We start from the raw sequence: 17,379 nt of genomic DNA, 5'->3' as shown, positions 1-17,379 counted from the left end.
CTGCCTATGTCTCTACCTCTCCGTATCTCTCCTAAATAAATAAAACCTTTAAAATTCAAAAGTTTATCCACATGCTGTGCAGCTATCTCACTATCTAGTTCCACAACTTTTTCATTGACCCAAAAGGAAATGCTGCATCCATTCAGCAGCCATTCCTCACACCCACTTCCCCCTAGTCCCTGGCAAACATTACTCTTCCTGTCAGCATGGAATTGCCTATTTTGGGACATTTCATATAAATGGAATCATACAGTATTTGCCTTTTTGTGACTGGCTTCTCCCACTTTTCCTAATGTCTTCAAGGTTCATATCATAGCAGGTGTCAGTACATTGTTCCCCTTTTTCTGGCTGAATAATACTCCATTATATGGACATAACATTGTTAACAAACTATAGAAATGATCCCTGAAAGTACAGTCTTTGAACATAACATTTTTATCCATTTATCCGTTAATGGATATTTGGGGTGCAAACCTTTGGCTATTGTAAAATAGTACTGCTGTAATTGCTCATGTACAAGAACTATTTATTTTAATGTGCTGATTCCATCTTTGTCCAGTGAATGAAGGTCTCTGTTACAAAGAACAGATATAAATGATGTCAATTATGGCAACCTTCTCTTGGAGGATAACAAATGGATTTGCTAAAAGAGGAAGGCTGGAGGAAAAGGAAGCAGTAGAGCAAAGTCAACAAATATTTACTGTCCACTATGTGCTGCTTCCTGTCCTAGGCACTGGGGATATAGCAGTAACAAAGCAGACAGGGCCCCTGCTTTCATGTGGAAGAAGAATCATCAAGAGAACATATCAATTCAATTAGTGGGATCATTTCAGATAGTGATAAGTACTGTGAAGAACACGAAATCTCATGATGTGCTAAGAGAGTGATCTGGGTGGAAGGGAACCACCTGGATTGGGTGGTCAGGGCAAGAAGGTCTCCATGAAGAGGTTATACCTGCCTTGCAGCCTGGCTTGTCTGAATTTCACTTTTCAAATCTGTAAAATGGGAGATAAGGACACATGTCTCATGAGATTCTTCAAAGGCTAAACAAGGTGAGTTTATAAAACACTAGCACGTTCTTGATACATAAATTTAATAGATGATGGCTATTATATTTATGTGACAAAGTGTAATGTTATAAGTTAATAACAAAATTAAAGAACCTAGAACCTTAGGGGTGGTCACTGCTGATGGGTTTGGAAACTTGACTTTTTCAGAGACCCTCAATGGAATTCACAGACTTGTCCAGGCTGTCCCTGTCTCTCCATGACCTGTCCCCTATTCCTGGACAATCAGAGGAGATGCAGCTGTTAAGTGAAGAAGTGACCCCTAGATCCAGCAACAGCCCAGACTGGTGCCAGTGTGGACACTGCCTCCCATCCCAGCTCCCCGAGAGCCAGCGATGCCTGGAAGAGCTGTGCTGTCGGAAAAAGGCTGGTGCCTGCATTACCACCTCAGAGCCGTTCAGGAAGCTCATCTTGTCCCGACAGGTCCTGCAGTTCCTCCTGCTCTACCAGGAGCCCTTGCTGGTGCTGGATGAAAACTCCAACAGCCGGCTGCGGCACTGTGCCTACAGGTGCTACACCACCTGGCGCTTTGGCTCCCAGGACCTAGCCGACTTTGCCATCCTGCCCAGCTGCTGCCGCTGGAGGATCCGGAGAGAATTTCCCAAGAGTGAAGGCCAGTACAGTGGCTTCAGGAGTCCTTACTGATGGCACAGGGTTGAGCAAGCATGTTAATGTTCCCTTTGTTTGCACCTGAGCTTGACCTGCAAAGATCTGTGGCCAAATTTTCAACCAAAGGGAGATGTGTTTCCTCTCCTGCAGCCCTAGATCTGTCAGAGAGCAGACTAAACAACCCAACAAATAAACTAGAATCCCTCAGCATGGACTGAGAGTCAAGAGATTCAGATCTATGCCTCAATTCCATCCCTGGGAAGTTGTATGATCCTAGGGCTTTAACTCTGTGCCTCAGCTGCCTTACTATCCAACCTGCTATTCCACAGAGACATCGGGAGAAGAAACTTAGAGAGTGTGCACTTTCTTGCTAATGCACAAAGAGCTATATGAATGCAAAGAAGCTCCTTCTGAGACACGCTGGGAAATTGTACAACTATGAACCAACCCTTTGGGTGGAGAAGATGGAGGATTAAAAGTGGCCACACTCAGCGGTTTAGCACCTGCCTTCACCCCAGGGCGTGATCCTAGAGTCCTAGGATCAAGTCCCACATCAGGCTCCCTGCATGGAGCCTGCTTCTTTCTCTGCCTGTGTCTCTGCCCCTCTTTCTCTCTCTCTCATGAATAAATAAATAAAATCTTAAAAAAAAAAGTGGCCACAAATTCTTTGGCACTTGTCCCTGAGAGTTATGTCTCCTCCCCTTGTATCTAGGCAGTTCTGATGGCTTTATCCAGCAGTGGAAGTGACACTGTGCCAGCTCTGGGGTCTTGGTCTTGAGGCTGGCAGCTTCCACTTCCTATCCGGTCCCACATCTGCTGTGAAGGAAGCCAGCCCCCATACAAAGGTCTGGCTATCCTGAGACCACCCTTCTGTGAGGAAATTCAAGAAGCTACATGGAGAACAGAGATGCCTCCAGTTCCCAGCTTCCAAGCCAAACAAACTAGACATGGGAGAGCCACTCAGTACATATGCTTTCGGATATGTACTGATGCTTTCGGATGATTCCACACCCTGGTAACATAGGACTGCAACTATATGAGATGCCCTGCACAGAACAAAAGTGTTGTTTTAAGCCACTAAGTTTTATGTTGTTTGTTATGCAGCAACACTCTGGGGCAGTGAGGAAGCCTCAGTGGAACATAGACTCAGCCCATACTTTCCATGGTTCTAAGGTTTTTTGTTTGTTTGTTTTTCTAAGATTTTATTCATGCATTCATGAGAGACAGAAAGAGAGAAGCAGAGACACAGGCAGAGAGAGAAGCAGGCTCCCTGCAGGAAGATCAACGCGGGACCCGATCCCTGGACTCCAGGACCACGCCCTGGGCCGAAGGCAGGCCCTAAACCTCTGAGCCATCCAGGGATCCCCCAGTTCTAAGGTTTTTAGGGAGCTTGGACCACCCCTGAAAGCCCCAAAGGGGCTTAGGTTTCTGTTCGGCACCTCTGTCAAAGCTGCAGACCAAATCAGGTAACCCACCAGACCAGGCCTGGCATCTATCCAACCTAACTGCTGGACTACCTGATATATTCTAATATACATCCTATCTCTGCAACTGGAAGTAGCTACTGCTGTTAAAACTGGAAAAGGCCAAGTTTATGCCTTCAACACCCTGTACTTTGCAGCCAATTAGAATGGATGCAATCTGGATGCTACTTTAAAAAGTAACTCACACCCAAACCTTTACCATTTCTGTACATCAACTGCTAAGAATATGAAAATGGATAGTCAGAAGTTTTAGTATCCTTCTTTGGGATTTCCTTTCATTTTTCTGGTATTAGAATTGATTATTCCTAAACAACTATTTTAAAGAATAAATGGAGACCACTATTCAACACTGTAACTAAAAAAAAAAAAACAAACCGCTGTAACTGATGAAGGATCTGTGAGTTTTTTTAAATACATATTCTGAGATGTACCATTTTGATACCTTTTAAAAACCAGATGCTTTTTTACTATATTCACATAAGGTAAATATGGGCAAAACCCTTCTTTTTTTGATCCAGGATTTTATCTGGCTTTAAACTCAGGAATATGGTAGGCCAGACTGAAATTTCATTTTTACAACCTTTCAGAGATAGTAAATTATAAATGACTTCTTATATGTATGATATATATTTGAAAAGTGGATTACATATGACTTCTGCAGAATTTAAATTTTTACTCCTAGAATTCTATGTATGAGCTACAGATTTCCATTCTGATAAATATCTAAGACTTTATACCTTTTTGTGCGTGTGTGCCTTATCCCCAATGTATTTTTATCACCTCTGGGGGCCCCAAATGGAGTCAGAATTTAGAATGACAATTAGTCATTAGATCCACCTATCTTCCTTCACCTTCCCCACAGATGCTTTAAGTGAGAGGGTGATGTGTTATGTCATCCATGTGTAAAATGTCTTGACACTTCCTACAATAACATGCATCACATTTATGTCTTGTTTTTTAGTCTACTGCATAAAATAATGTCATCAGCAAAGACATCCCAAGGAGAATCACACTCTGTAGGATGTTTGCTTGTACTTAAATACATTATTCTATATGGTAATTGCCCAGTATTCATTACTTCGTGTCTGTATTAAAGATCTGCTTTCTTATCACATTGACTGGTTTCATGTAGAATTGGTAATGAACTTGCATTTCTCTCTTCAGAGGGCACCAGTTTTTAAACACTTACTAATTCTAGTTTGCCAATGTACATGTCCTAACTAGATAACATGTTTTGATAATAAAATATTGTATCAATGTTTCGATTATAAAAAATAATGTATGATTTATGATTACTAAAGTGTTCCTTTTACTTCCTTTTCTCAGAAGATCCCCAAATCACAGTTCATTCATTGACACTTTCATTCAACATATAGTCATTGAGGCACTATGACATAATAAGATATGTATTTGAGGGCAGCCCTGGTGACGCAGCAGTTTAGAGCCGCCTGCAGCCCAGGGTGTGATCCTGGAGACCTGGAATCGAGTCCCATGTCTGGCTCCCCGCATGGAGCCTGCTTTTCCCTCTGCCTGTGACTCTGCCTCTCTCTCTCTCTCTCTCTCTCTCATGAATAAATAAATAAAATCTTAAAAAAAAAAAGATATGTATTTGAGGGGATTCCTGGGTGGCTCAGTGGTTTAGCACCTGCCTTTGGTCCGGGGAGTGATCCTGGAGTCCCGGGATCGAGTCCCTGCATGGAGCCTGCTTCTCCCTCTGCCTGTGTCTCTGCCTCTCTCTCTCTCTCTCTCTCTCTCTCTCTCTGTCTCTCATGAATAAATAAATAAAATCTTAAAAAAAATATGTATTTGATCTCTGCTCCCAGGTGCTAACACAGAGTTCCCAAATTCCTTAGAATTTCTGGGCTGATGAGAGTGTCTTGTGTTCTAACAAGGAAACGCTTAGTAGGCTCTTAACTTCAGGATAGGGACTGGTTGCCAAAAAGACAAAGCCATGGTCAGAACTTAGGACTTCTAAGAGTTCCAGGTTCTTCAGAGTAGTGGATTGGAAATTAAATTAATAATTGATTGTGCCCATATGATGAAGCTCCCATTAAAAATGTCTAAATCACAAGATTTGGAGAGCTTCTGAACTGATGAACACATCTACATGCTGGGAGAGTGGTGTACCCCAACTCCACAGGGACAGAAGCATCTGTGCTAAGGACCCTTCTGGACCTTGCCCTATGTACCTCTTTGTCTAGTTGTTCATATGTATCATTATACCCTTTATAATAAACCAGTAAATATAAACAAGAGTTTCCCTGAGTTCTATGAACCATTATGGCAAATGATTGAACCTGAAAAGGGGGTTATGGGAACCCTCAATTTATAGCCAGTTGGTCTGAAATACAGGTTACAGCTGGGACTTGTGACTAGCATCTGAAGTGGGGGACAATCCTGTGGGATAGAGGCCTCAACCTATGGGGTCTAGGCCAACTCCAGTAGTTAATAACACAATTGAATTGTAGGACACTCAGCTGGTGTCTGGAGAGTCGGAGAATTGGTTGGCGTGGGAAAACCCCATAAAAATTTGGTGCCACAGAAGTATTACAAGTAGAGAATAGGAAAAAGAATTTTCTTTTAGGCACTCACTAGAGACCAATGATAGATAACGTTGCTACTGTCATGGAGACATGAGGACATGAACATTAATCAAACAATTCAAATTTAAATTTGCATCTTGTGAATCATGATGAAGAAGAAAAAATGATGCTCTGAGAGCCTAAAATAGGGGAATTTGACCATTTGGGGGGGATCAGAGAGGTCCTCCTTGAGAATGCAGCCCTTTAGCTGAAATCTGAAGGGTAAGTACTGGATAACTAGGTGAATAAGGTAGGAAAGAGCATTCTAGGCAGAAAGACTAGCATGTGTGAAGGCCTGGGGCAGGAAATGCATAGCAGGTTTACAGAACTTAAAGGAGATCTGAATGCCTATTCTACAGATAATAAGAGAAAGTAAAGTAAGAGATAAGACAGGACAGGCAGGCAGGGACTGGACTGCATAGAGCCTTGCAGGCCATGGCAAGGAATTTTGTCTTTATCCTAAGATCACTGGACAGCCATGGAAGGGTTTTAAGTAGCAGCCTGATAAGATTATATTTGTTTTTTAAAAGATCATTCTGATCGCTGCAGGAGAATGAACGAGAAGTGGTGGTAAATAGTTTTAATTTTTATTTCAGTCTTTCCCTACTCCATGAAACATTTGCCACAAATATGCAGCAAAATTTGAGCTGATTCTCTTTTCTCTCCTCCTCTTCATCTTGGGAAGTCACAGAAAGAACAGCCACAAGAAAAAAAAAGGAGGAAAAACTAGTGTGCCTTGATTTTTAGAGTATTTCCTGTTCCTTGGTGGGGCTAAGACCATTTGTTAAAGGTTCAGGTCAGGGGTAAGAATGTGCCAAATCTAGAGACAATGGGCAGTCAAGAGAACTGCTGATATATCTCATTCTATAGCATACCAGCCACTAATATTACATGATGGCTTGACATCTGATGAAATCAGGAAGTAGGTCTAGAATGGCTTACCTGCAAGCTTCCCTCTCCAACCTACTCCCATGGAAAGGTCGCCTAGATAAATACCTTCTTTAGCAAATGGAGCAGAGGCACTTCCTGCTGACCCCTGAGTAGTGGGATTAAGTTCTCTGCCACCCATGGAATTATCCAAAAGACAATCACATCCTCCCGTGGGAAGGACAGGGCACACCACTCTCTTGATACTGTGCAAAGCATGCCTGCCTCCCACCACCTCTGGTTGTTCACTCTGTTCCCAAATGCAACCTCCCCGAGCTGTGGTTATATGACTAATAAACTCCTGCCAAAGGGGTGCCTGAGAGCCTCAGTCAGTTAAGTGTCTGCCTTTGCTCGGGTCATGATCCCAGGGTCCTGAGATGGAGCCCAGCATCCAGCGCTCTGCTCAGCAAGAAGCCTGCTTCTCCCTCTCCCAGTCCCATTGCTTGTGCTGTCTCACTCTCTCTCTATCAAATAAATAAATTAAATATTTATAAATACATACATACATACATACATACTGCTGCCAATATCATTTGACTTACTGTTGGATGTCATGCATTAGCCATCTCCATTACCTTAGGGTGGGAATCCTTCCCTCACCAATAGGGTTTAAAGGAGGTGAGTAAAGCACCCTTAATTCCAGGCCAACAAGCCACCCTCAAAAATTAGAGGCTTGGCTTGGCTTCTGCACAGTCATTGTCTGCACAAAGCCCTGCCTCCTAGAGTCCACAAGAAACTGGAATCATTACCCCCTTTTATTCAAATTAGCCAATGGGTACACTGGGTGCAGTTTCACTTCCTGCTGCTCACATATTTCTTAACACATATTCTAATCCCATGCAGTCATCATTCTGAGAATCCCAAACGTCCCCTGACTTCGGCTTTTACTGTGATCTTTCATGTTCCTTTTTTTGCAGTCAGGTATAAAGGGTTGTAAATTATGTTTCCAAAATAAATGATGATTTTGCATTCCTAACATCCTTAGTTCCTCTTAACTGTGAAGGTCACATGAGACTGAGTCTTCTGGAATCAGTAGAGGAGGTACCCAACACTAAATGGCCATTTTAACCAAATACTTGCCATACATATTTTATTTCCTCAAAGGGAAAGGACTCATCTTGGTTTTGGGGCCATTACATGCCATTCCAGCACAGTGGTGCAGTGGGAAAGAGACTCTGGAAACTGATGACCTAGAGTCAAATCCTGAGTCACTAATTAGCTAAGTGGCCTCAGGCAGCTTATCCAATGCTTAGAATCCTTGTATCTTTGGGTCCAATGGTTGTTTTAGGTCTTAAATGTTGTAGGTATAAATGTATGTAGAGCACTTTGCTCACTGCCTGTTATAGAGTAAGCACTCAATAAATGTTAGCTATTGGGGGCGCCTGGGTGTTACAGTTGGTTAAGTGTCTGACTCTCTATTTCAGCTCAGGTCATGATCTTGGAGTCATGAGATTGAGCCCCATGTCAGGCTCTAGGCTCAGCTCAGAGTCTGTCTAAGATTATCTCTCGGGGGCAGCCCCAGTGGCCCAGCGGTTTAGCGCTGCCTTCGGCCCAGGGTGTGATCCTGGAGACCAGGGATCGAGTCCCATGTAGGGCTCCCTGTGGGGGGCCTGCTTCTCCCTCTGCCTGTGTCTCTGTCTCTGTCTGTCTGTCTCTCTGTCTCTCTCTCTCTCTGTCTCTCATGAATAAATAAATAAAATATTTTTAAAAAAATATTCTCTCTCCAGATGCCTGGGTGGTTCAGTCCGTTAAACACCTGTCTTTGGCTCAGGTCATGATTGCAAGGCCCTGGAAGTGAGCCCCGCCTTAGGCTCCCTGCTCAGTGGGGAGTCTGCTTCTCTCTCTGCCCATCCCCACCCCCACTTGTGTGCGTGCTCTCTCTCTCAAATAAATAAAATCTTTAAAATTTTTTTTAATTTTTAAAAAAGATTCTCTCTCCCTCTCCCTCCTACTTGTGCTCATTCTCTCTAAAATAAATCTTTTTTAAAAAATAAAGTTTAGCTATTATTACTTTTAAAGTTTTAACCATAAATCTAACCATGTTAGCTATTACTGTTATCTGGGTGGTACCTTAATATCACTCCTAAACTCCAGGCCCACATATTTAACACCGTTACATATTCTACTCACTCCTCCTCACCCACAGGTACTCCCCCAGAAATCCCACTCAGTTCATGAGCACCACCTGCCACCAGCTCAATTTCCCAAACCAGAAATACAAGCAACAGTTCTCCACATCTCCTGTCCCCCTTCTCTATCCCCATCCCATTCAATCTCATTAATTCACTCGGCAAACATTTAGTGAGCACCCTGGCACTGTGCAGGTTCTAGGGATAAACAGGTGAAGATGACAGGCTCTCCAGGAGGTTAGGCACAGTAGAAAATGTGGGCGAGCAATGTATAAAGAAATGAGATTAGAAAAGCTTGGGGTAAAGGGTATAAGAAAAACAAGCAGCATGCCAAGACAGAAACAATGGTGTTATTTCTGACAGGTCAGGAATGGTCTCTCCGAGGAAGTGACATTTAAGCTAGATCTGAATGTCAGGAAGAAGCTGGCTGTGATAAGTTGGAGGAACAGAGGGACAGCAAATGCAAACATTGAAGTGGGGAAAGAAAGTTAGCATGTTCCTAGAATTGTCAGATGGCCAGTGTGATGGGGACATTTACAACACGGTCCTTGTCTTCTACGTCTATCCAGGGAGAGACAAAGCCTCATTTTCTTACTGCTTCATAAACTATGTGGGCCCATCTCATTGAACCAAAAGTTCAAAGAAAGGCAAAATCCACATAGGTGAGAGTAACCACAGGGAGTTTTGTGAAGACACCAGCTGGCCCTCTCTAGATGAAAAGGCCAGAAACATCTGGTGGGACAAGAAGAGACCCTCCTGAAAGGAACAGCAGCACGAGCCAGGCTCCGAAAGAAATTAGTATGGTATGTGCTCAGATTACTGGTAGACCTGGCTGGCTCTCTAGAATGAGAAGAAAGTAGATAATGAAATAGAAATTGATTTGGGCAAAATCTTGAAAAAAAAAGAAAGAAAAGGCAGAGGTGTTTAGACCAATTCCAAAGTCAAAATGGAGCCATTCTTGGGCTAACAGGACACGAGGAAAGCAGTGACCTAAGAACATCCTTCACATAGCCATGAAGATGTTGCCTGGAGGAAAATGCTGGGAAGGAAGATTACTTAGGAAGTCAGCTGGGATCATAGAGGAGTGACTCAGTAAACAACCTGGACTACTAATTTGGTGGGGTGATAGGAAGAAAAGAAAGAAAAAGAAGTCCTAAGAATAAAAAGCTCCTACAAAGGAGGACTCCTTTATGATGTGGAGGCTTTTGAATGTGCCAAAGAGGCCGCATCAAAAAAGGGCTCGGGTAGGTCATCCTGGAAATGAAGGTGGCACCCAGGAGAATAAAAGGCAGTGAAGCTGCTGCCTCATAGAAACACATCCAAAATGTCAACCAGAAGCAGAGGGGTAAAATTAGAGTGAGCAGAATGTTTTAGGAGAGGAAGGAGCCCCTGTGGGAAACTTACTTTAAATAAATCCAATCAATAAAAATCTAGATGTACAAAATCAGCACATAGTATGGGTGAAAGTGATTTCTGTTTTACAGAGGGGTTCATAACAAGATAAGATTCCTTTTTTAAAAAGATTATTTATTTATTTATTAATGAGAGAGAGAGAGAGAGAGAGAGAGAGAGAGGCAGAGACATAGGCAGAGGGAGAAGCAGGCTCCAGGCAGGAAGCCCGACATCAGGCACCGGGCTGAAGGAGGCACTAAACTGCTGAGCCACCCCGGGCCGCCCAAATAAGATTCCTTTCAATAACATTTCAATGAAATTATATAAAAATGGAGCTTTTTATAAGCTCCTTTTTAGGAGCTTATCTATCAAAGAGATGGGGATGTCCAGAGCCTGGGCTGCAAGCAATTAGCTGTGAGAACCCTCCAGACTTATCTCAGTTTTCTAATTAGCAAAAGAAAAGAACAGGGCTAAATATGATCATTAAAGTACTTTTAATATCAAAATGATTCCTCCATTGTATAAAATGAGATCAATTTGTACTTGACATCCAGCTTATACAAAGTGCTTAGCAAAGCACCTGGTAAGTGGTCAGTGAATATACTGCGCTAGTTAAAATCGAAAGTCATGGGGTGCCTGGGTGGTTCAGTTGTTAAGCGTCTGACTCTTGGTTTCAGCTCAGGTCATGATCTCAGAGTCATGAGATCAAGCTCCACATTGGGTTCCATGTACAGCAGGAAGTCTGCTTGTGACTCTCTCTCTGCCCCTTCCCCTCACCAACCCCATGTGTGCTCTCTCTCTCAATTAAATAAATCTTTTAAAAAAAAAAAAAGAAAAGAAAAATCAAGTCAAATAAAAAATCCATACCATGGCCTCTGAGGCCCTACTTGATGGGCCTCTGACTTCCTCCTCTCAGGATCTTAGCCCACTACACTCCATTCATAATGCCCTCTTTCTGCTCCTGGGACATAACCAAGCTTGTTGATACATCAGGGTCTTCACACTTGCTGTCCTCTCTGCCTGCAATCCTTTCTTCCCCAATGTTCGAAGAGTTGGCTCCTTCTTGACATTCAGATCTCAGCTCAAATGTACTTCCTTAGAGAGGGCCTCCCTTGAGCTAATAGATATATAGAGAATTCAGCACCCAGCCATGAATACACATTCTTTAGAGGTGCATGAGGAACATTTACAAAAGTAGACATGAACTGCTTTAACAATCAGTATGATACAGACTAGGTTCTCCAACTGCATTTCAATGAAGTTAGAAATTAATTTTTTAAAGACGGATTTTAAAAGTATTTGGAAGCCAAATAACATATTTCTAAATGACTTTTAGAAATGCATAAAACTGAGCAATAATGAAAATAGCACACATCAAAATTGGTGGGACACAGCAAATGCCACTACTTTAAAGGGAAATGTATAGCTTTATAGACAGAAAACAAGGAAGATTTTAAAAAGACATCAGCTAAGCATTCAACCTGGAATCAATGAAATATCAAACAACTGAGACAATTAACAAAACTAGAAGCTGGTTCTCCAAAAAAAAATTAAAAAGACAGAAAGTCTTGGCAGAGATGTGTGTCTAAGAAAAAGAAGCAAATAAACTAAAGAAAAAGTAAAACATAATGACAGCCACAATAGAAATTTTTTAAATATTAAGACAATTATAAACAACCACAGGCTAATAAATTTGCATGGCTTTCTCTGACTGCCCCCTACTTATTATTTTTATTGTCTATTGCCTGTCTCCTGACCCTGGAATATAAATTTCTTGAGGCAGAGATTTTTTGCCTATTTGTTTCTAGATAAACTATTTGATGAATGCAGAGATGAATGTCCCCAGTAAGCCAGTACAATTGAGGTCAGGTAATTTTTTCCCAAAACAGTACAATTGAGGTCAGGTAAGTTTTTCCCAACACAGATGTTTTGGTTTGTCTTTGCAGATTTGCTCAGGTACAAGGACAACTGTAAAGGAATCCTGGCAAAGGTCTCTGAAATCTGATCATACCAGTGACACGGTGTTACCACACCTTGGTTATTTTTGGAGCCACTCAAAGAAAGTATGAATTTCTGGTTCAGAGGCCACAACTGTGCACACATCCTGGGTATGAGGAATAACAAAGGGGAGATCAGTTTGGTGGCAGCATAATAAGTTAAACATAGAATTACCATATGACCCAGCAATCCTACCTCTTAGGTATATACTACAAGAATAAAAAACAGGGACTCAGACTAATCCTTGTACATATGTGTTCATTGCAGCACTACTCACACTAGCCAAAAGATGAAAGCAACCCCAATGTCCATCAACTGATAAGTAGATAAATAAATGTGATATATCCATACAACAGAATATTATTGGGCCATAAAAAGGAAGAAATAGGGCAGCCCCAGTGGCTCACAGGTTTAGCGCTGCCTTCAGCCCAGGGCGTGATCCTGGAGACCCGGGATCGAGTCCCACATCAGGCTCCCTGCATGGAGCCTGCTTCTCCCTCTGACTGTGTTTCTGCCTCTCTCTCTCTCTCTCTCTTTCTCTCAATCTCAATCTCTCTCTCTCTCTCCCCCTCTGTGTGTGTGTGTCTCTAATAAATAAATAAAATCTTTTTTTAAAAAAGGAAGAAATATTGATGTGGATGAACCTCAAAAACATGATGCTAAATAAAAGAAGCCAGACATAAAATGTTGTAGGATTCCATTTACATGAAATATGCAGACTAGGTGAATCCATAGAGACAGTGAGCAGCTTAGCAGTTGCCAGGAGCTGAGAAAGAGGGAGAAATAGGGAACCACTCTTTAATGGGTGTGGGGTTTCCTTTTGTGGGGATACAAGTGATTTGGAACTAGATAAAGGTAGTGGATGCAGAACATTGTGTGTGTATCAAATGCCACTGAATTGTTCACTTTAAAATAGTTAATTTTAGGGGCGACTGGACAGCACAGTCGGTTAAGCATCCAACTTTTGGTTTCAGCTCAGGTCATGATTTCAGGTCATGAGATCAAGCCTGAAATGTGTTAGGCTCCATGCTCAGCATGAAGTCCACTTAAGACTCTCTCCCTTCCCCCCCTTCCCCCAACACACAGATGCTCTCTTTCCCTCTAAAATAAATAAATAAATCTAAAAAAAAAAAAAAACTAAAGAAAAGTTAATTTTATATTTTGTGAATACACATATATACCATACATAACACACGCCAAATATACACTTGGCCAAATGGCTGTTAAAATCAATAATTACAGCCCAACTTCACTGTCACGGTATAAGAATAAATCTGGATATTTCCCAAAGGTTTGTTATTTCAATTTTATTATTATATTTTACTAATCAAATTTTAAAGTTTGGTTTTTATAATATATGAACATTAATTCCTTAGGAGTATCCCTATGATTGCTCACTCCACTGAACGTTTGGATTTCCATTAGATGTTCACTTTAAGTTGTTCTAAGATACTTTTGCCTGCTTTGCCAGAATAGCAGTTGATATTCTGTTGATAGTGATGTTGCCATAAAATGACCAAATTTCCTCCCTTCTAGATTCTATATCATCCTGGTAAAGACATGTCCTCCTCAACTTCTGTATGCAAAAACTAAGTTGATGATGATGTAACTTCATGGAAATGATCCCATAAACTGAATCTCTACATACTGTTTGAAGATACTTTCTGAATATTCTCAAGAGTAAGTTATAGATTTTCTTCACTCATATTTTAAATTTCTAATATCCTTAGGCCTTTATTCTTTTTTTAAAAAATTGTATTTATTTGTTTTAGGAGAGAAAGAGAGGTGGGAGAGGGTCAGAGGAAGACTCTCAAGCAGGCTCCCCATTGAGCATGGAGCTGCACACAGGCCTTGATTTTGTGACCCTGAGATCATGACCTAAGCTGAAATCAAGAGCCAGACATTCAGTTGAGCCACCAAGGTGCCCCTAGGCCTTTATTCTTATTCAAATAATTACCCGGTCACCAAAAATCTCTAATAGTCTGTCCATCAATTTTTCTATTAAACTATTTGAGAGTTCTTAGTTATTATTTTGAAAAATAAAATCATTCCAATCATTATTTTACTTTTGTTATAAATCTAAATGTATATTTTAACTACTGGTAAGGGGCACCTGGGTGGCTCAGTCGATTGAGTGTCTGCTTCAGCTCAGGTCATGATCCCAAGGTCCCGGGATCAGGCCCCACATCAGGCCACCTGCTCATCAGGAAGCCTGCTTCTCCCTCTCCTGCTCCCCCTGCTTGTGCTTTCTCTCTCTCTCTCTCTGTCAAATGAATAAATAAAATCATAAAAAAAATAAACAAACTATTGATAAAATTTCAACATATGAAGAACCTAAGGAGACTCTTTTCACTCGTTACAACTAGAATGCTCACCTACATTCAAAAGTGAATATTAATATATTAATAGCATTGCAATAACAAGCCTCATTCATACTACTGATATCAATACTCCGGAGACAGAGGTTACAATGGTTATGCAATCCCACATTCATTAGTGGCATACAAATTCAGAGAGGCCAGAAAAGATTTGAAGTAGTTATATGACTACTTCGGTTTCCAGAGGCTGAGACCAAAACCAAAGCCAAATGGCAGATTCGGACCAAACAGAAGGCTGACGTCAATGGGTCCCACCCCGAATAAAGAGGCTCATTGCAAGGACCAGGGGATGAGCCTTCTGGATAATTTTCAGGATAGGAAAGAGGCAACATTTACCCTCAGCTACTCAAAAAAATGACAGCAGTTTCTCACCCCACTTCCCATTTAATTTCCTACTGACTGACAGAGAAATGACAAAACCAGAAAAGGGGGGGAGCAACTGAAGAGATAAGGCCACCCTCCACAAACACTTCCTCTTGGTTGAGCTAACCCATAGGGCACACCATACACCTCACGTATCTCAGACATCTCACATCACACACACCTAAGACTTGATAGTTATCCTACTACTCAGATACATAGTTTTCAGGGGCTACACTTAAGGATAGAAAAGACCTGGGAAAATTCCAAGAGAAAGCTTTGTGGTTTGCTTACATGAACTTAGAGATTATTGCTATCTGCATCCAAACAACAGGAATTCAAAGTGTTACCATCAGGTCGTTGTTTTTGGAGTCTGACGTGTCCTTCCCTCTGTGCTTTCATTCTCTTAGCCACCAATTATTACCAAAAGAAATCTCTTGGGGATCCCTGGGTGGTGCAGTGGTTTGGCACCTGCCTTTGGTCCAGGGCGCGATCCTGGAGACCCGGGATCGAATCCCACGTCGGGCTCCCGATGCGTGGAGCCTGCTTCTCCCTCTGCCTGTGTCTCTGCCTCTCTCTCTCTCTCTCATTCTCTCTCTCCTCTGTGTGACTATCATAAATAAATAAAAATTTTAAAAAAAAGACACACCAAAAAAAATGAAGTGCTCTTTTAAAAAAAAAAAAAGAAATCTCTTATGACAGGGCCATAATAATGACAAAAAAAGCAACATTTCCAGCGTGCTTCATCAAACACTAATGAGATGGAGCTTTTACTCAACTGTAAAATGGGATTTTGAGTATCACTCAGATGTAAGTGGTTTTTGGAATAAGTGCTATATTTCTTTTGCCAAAGAAACCTGGATTCCATTGTGTTGGATTTAGATCTGCTAGAGGCTGTTCACTTGGCTAATAAGATACAATAATCATCAGTGGCTGGAAAAGATTAACACATAGTCTGTGTATTCCAGAAAACTATGTTTTCACTAGAGAACAAAGTAGATAGGTTTTCATAATGAGACAAGTTATATAAAAAGTACACCCCTGATGCTTTTTGCTGTTGCTATTGTTTTGTTTTGCTTCATCATTAGACTTCCAAGTAAGCTTCAAGTTATTTGATGTAAGAGCAGGAAAAGTGAGGTTTAGAGGCCATTATTTCCTAGAGAGCATCCATGCTTTTTGCAACAGCCCTTTCTGTTTTTTAACAGATCAGATTCAAGTTTAACCAGTACAAATACCTTAAGAGTGAAGCTTGGGGTGAACCAGGGGTGGGGCATGTAAGCAGTGTTGGTGACCTGTGGGGGCTTGTGTCAGAATCCATGCTATATATATACAATGGAATATTACTTAGCCATCAGAAAGGACGAGTACCCACCATTTGCTTCGATGTGGATGGAAGTGGAAGGTATTATGCAGAGTGAAGTAAGTCAATCAGAGAAGGACAATTATTATATGGTTTCACTCAAATGGAGAATATAAGAAGGAGTGAAAGCGATTATAGGGGAAAGAAGGGAAAATGAGTGGGAAAAATTAGAGAGGGTGACAAAACATGAGAGACTCCTAACTCTGGGAAATGAACAAGGGGTAGTAGAAGGGGAGATAGGCAGGGGGATGGAGTGACTGGGTGACAGGCACTGAGGAGGGCACTTGACGAGCTGAGCACTGGGTGTTATACTATATGTTGGCAAATCGAACTTCAATTAAAAAAATATATATATATATAAAATAAAGAAATACAATATTTGTCAGATAAGTGAAAAAAAAAAAAAAAAGAATCCATGCTATTGTGAGTCTTCCTGAAGCTAGGTGACTTAGTACTTCCAAGGCCTCCAACTTACCTGTTTTCCAGGGGACTTCCCCAGTTTTAGTACTAAAAATCCCATCTCAGTCCCAAGGAAACCTGGATGGTTGTCACCTAAGGATTTCCTCCCTTGCTTTAAGCTGTACCAATACATCCTGAGCGGGATTCAAACCACTGTAAACTTTTCAAGTTAAACCTCTGTGCTTTGTAGCCTTTGTCGCTTTACATCACCTACCACAGTATCTTTTTCTACCACTGAATAGGATTCCCACCTAGTTCCACAAAGTCATCATTAAATGAGGCAAACATTCCTACTTTGTTAAAAATCTTTATTTTACCACTTATTTTTTAAGGAAAAAAATCTGCGGTCCCTGGGTGGCTCAGTGGTTGAGTGTCTGCCTTCAGCTCATGATCCCAGGGTCATGATCCCAGGGTCCTGGGATAAAGTTCCACATCAGGTTCCCCACAGGGAGCCTGCTTCTCCCTCTGCCTGTGTCTCTGCCTCTCAATGTGTGTCTCTCATGAATAAATAAATAAAATATTTAAAATAAAAAAGAGAAAAAATCCTGGAGCACCTGAGTGGTGCAGTCTGTTAAGCATCTGCCTTTGGCTCAGGTCATGATCCTTATAGGTCCTGGGATCAAAGCCTGTGTTG

The 17,379-nt window shown here is 41.5% G+C and overlaps 1 protein-coding gene across 1 annotated transcript in view; it reads left to right on the top strand.

Moving 5' to 3' along the window:
- Positions 1 to 1,712, top strand: part of P2RX7 (purinergic receptor P2X 7) — a 42,767-nt gene extending 41,055 nt beyond the window's left edge. Inside the window, exon 13 of the mRNA NM_001113456.1 lies at positions 1,218 to 1,712. Coding sequence (NP_001106927.1) covers positions 1,218 to 1,712 — 495 coding nt within the window. The remainder of the gene's footprint in view (positions 1 to 1,217) is intronic.
- Positions 1,713 to 17,379: the final 15,667 nt, after the last annotated feature.

The sequence above is a fragment of the Canis lupus genome, chromosome 26, assembly GCF_011100685.1.
Source record: "Canis lupus familiaris isolate Mischka breed German Shepherd chromosome 26, alternate assembly UU_Cfam_GSD_1.0, whole genome shotgun sequence".
Classification (NCBI taxonomy): domain Eukaryota; kingdom Metazoa; phylum Chordata; class Mammalia; order Carnivora; family Canidae; genus Canis; species Canis lupus.
Note: the sequence above shows the minus strand (reverse complement) of the source record. Positions and strands in the feature narration are given on the sequence as shown.